The following is a 2,500-nucleotide window of genomic DNA, read 5'->3' on the forward strand; positions in this document are numbered from 1 at the left end:
CGGAAAATTGAAAGTACGCAAAAAACATAAAGTGCACGGTTGCTGTCTGTGATGTACGAAGGTACTGCATACCTGCCAACTCTCCCGTTTTTCCCGGGAGGCTACAAGTTTTTCATCAAATCTCCCGGTCTCCCGGTCTCCGGGTTAGAGCACCAAATCTCCCGGGAAATACCTAGCGTGGCCTTTTTCAACATTTTTTCATTGATTTCGTTATCTTCGAGATGTCAAAAAGGAAAATATAACAAGAAGTGGATTCTAGTGCCCTCATTTGAGCTGTTCTGGTTCGGAAAACGTAAAACAGAGTAATCAAATGTTGTTCATGCTTAGCGTGTGTACATCGAGTTATGGATGCACGCGGGAAGTTTGGAGAGCACGAAAGATGCGTAAGAGTTGCACGAGGCGATAGCCGAGCAACTCTAGCCTCTTGAATAGTCTATATATTTAACGAGTAGCGTAATTGATCAGAAATCAGCCAATCAAACTGCACAATACGTGGTAGAAAGTTGGCACGGTTATGGGAACAGCAATTGCTGTTCTAACCGAGAAACGTCGGGAACAATTTTTCAGAGAGTATTCAGATATTGTCTCCAGATTTTTGTACACTGGGGGTTGGCAGGTATGGTACTGACTTGACTATGGGTGTCATGATTTTGTCTAAACAGCTCTCAGCCCATAAAAACCAACAACACCCTGACGAAGGGCTAACGCTCGAAACGTCATCTTTCCAAATCGTTCACGGTGGTAATTCGACCTTTATCATCACGTTTGATAAAACCAAATTTTCCTGTTTTACTCTCCCACCGACGCAGCACCACAGTTTCTTTAGAAACTAGAAATTTGTTTAAGAAACTACATCGTTTTACTAGGTTCTAAAAGGAGGGTGTTAACTGTATTTCTTGTGGTGTTCATGATGTTATCCTTAAAGACTTCCTTTCATAAATATATGGTATCTTTCAAGCCATGCAACATCCTTAGCTGTAAAAGCTTAAGACTTGGAAGGCTCAAATATCAGATTTTTATGTCCTGAAAACCCTAAGTGAGAAAAAAGTCCTCACTCCTCAAGAGAGACCAAAACCGTCCCGTCATTTTTGTTGGGGAGAAGCCTCGATCCCCTCTCCCTTCAAAAAGAGATTTGTGTGGTTCTGTGCTAGTCATTGATACGGAGCTTGGATTCCATGCAGACATCTTCTTCTAAGGTTGTTGCATGCCTTTTACATCAAACAACTTCATAAGATTAATGCCAAAAAAATTATTGCGGATTGCACACAAAACTGGTCAACTAATAGAAAATTATGAATAAACAGGACTAGCTATTTTGATCTACTAACCTTAACCCTGTTACATTTATTTCACTTTCCTCATCCACACAATCTTAGACCATCGACGATCATCAAAATAAATGGTATAAGGATAAGGTTGACGTCTTTGTTATGACTGGTACCAGCTAAGAGAAATAATAAATTGTTGATTTAGACATGTGGAAGTATCAAATAACTACACAAGTTTAGTGTAATTACATGCTAGTTGATTATTGAAAATTCTCCGCGATGGTTAGTTGCACTTGGGGTGATTATCACGCGATAATCACCTAAGTGTTTTTTTTTTCAAAATGGCCACAAGGCATTTTGTCGAGGTGAAAGATGAAGAAGTTAATTGTTTTAAAGAAAATACATATTCTTCAAATAATAACCTAATGATGTAATTATACTAAAACAATTATTCACCTCAAGCTTGGTGAATAAAAACCTTGACTTCGTTTAGGTATTTATTCACCGATATCACAGGCGACACAAACACATAATTTGAATCCTCAGTCAACGTAAAGGTTTGTAGGGTTTATTTGCAGGTAACAGGTCACAGGTCATTGTTTTACCTATACAGAAAGTATCCTAAACATTCATAAAAGCTAACCTTAGGCCTAATTAGGCCTAATTAGGGCTTAAAAGGCCTAATTAGGCCTAAACAAAAGTATGCTAAACATTCATAAAAGCTAATTTTAGGCCTAATTAGGCCTAAAGAAAAGTTTTTAGGCCTAAGGTTAGCTTTTTTGAATGTTTAGGATACTTTCTGTATAGGTAAAACAATGACCTGTGACCTGTGACCTGTAACCTGTGACCTGCAAAAGAAACCTGCAGGTTTATATGGGAAACATGAAATGCAGGATAGGAGCAAATTTCAAAACTTGCCCAGAACGCCTCAAATCGACACAAGGACACAAGATGAAGTAAGAGTAAGTTTATTTCTCGTATTTTCCTTCCTATAAACTAGGATCAGCCAATTTTTTTCTGCATTCCATGTTTGCCATATAAACCCTACAAACCGTTACGTTGACTGAGCATTCAAATTATGTGTTTGGGTCGCCTGTGCCGATATTCAATTCACCTTAGGCGAATTGTTCATCGGGATTGAGCACAAACTGCCGCCATCTTTGTTTTTAAACAGCGAGCACAAACTGGGGAGAGCAACGTAACTACCGAGTGGGTGAGGGGAGTGGAGGGGT

At 39.1% G+C, this 2,500-nt stretch overlaps 1 protein-coding gene across 6 annotated transcripts in view; it reads right to left on the reverse strand.

The window, feature by feature from the left end:
• LOC137987749 (uncharacterized) overlaps positions 1-2,500 on the reverse strand; it is a 42,882-nt gene that overhangs the window by 5,253 nt on the left and 35,129 nt on the right. For all 6 annotated transcript variants that reach the window (XM_068833823.1, XM_068833819.1, XM_068833822.1 and 3 more), the window contains exon 6: positions 1,329-1,444. In XM_068833823.1, the coding sequence (XP_068689924.1) occupies positions 1,359-1,444 (86 nt within the window). In that variant the 3' untranslated portion in view covers positions 1,329-1,358. The remainder of the gene's footprint in view (positions 1-1,328; positions 1,445-2,500) is intronic.

This window comes from Montipora foliosa, unplaced genomic scaffold (genome assembly GCF_036669935.1).
Source record: "Montipora foliosa isolate CH-2021 unplaced genomic scaffold, ASM3666993v2 scaffold_387, whole genome shotgun sequence".
NCBI classification, from domain to species: domain Eukaryota; kingdom Metazoa; phylum Cnidaria; class Anthozoa; order Scleractinia; family Acroporidae; genus Montipora; species Montipora foliosa.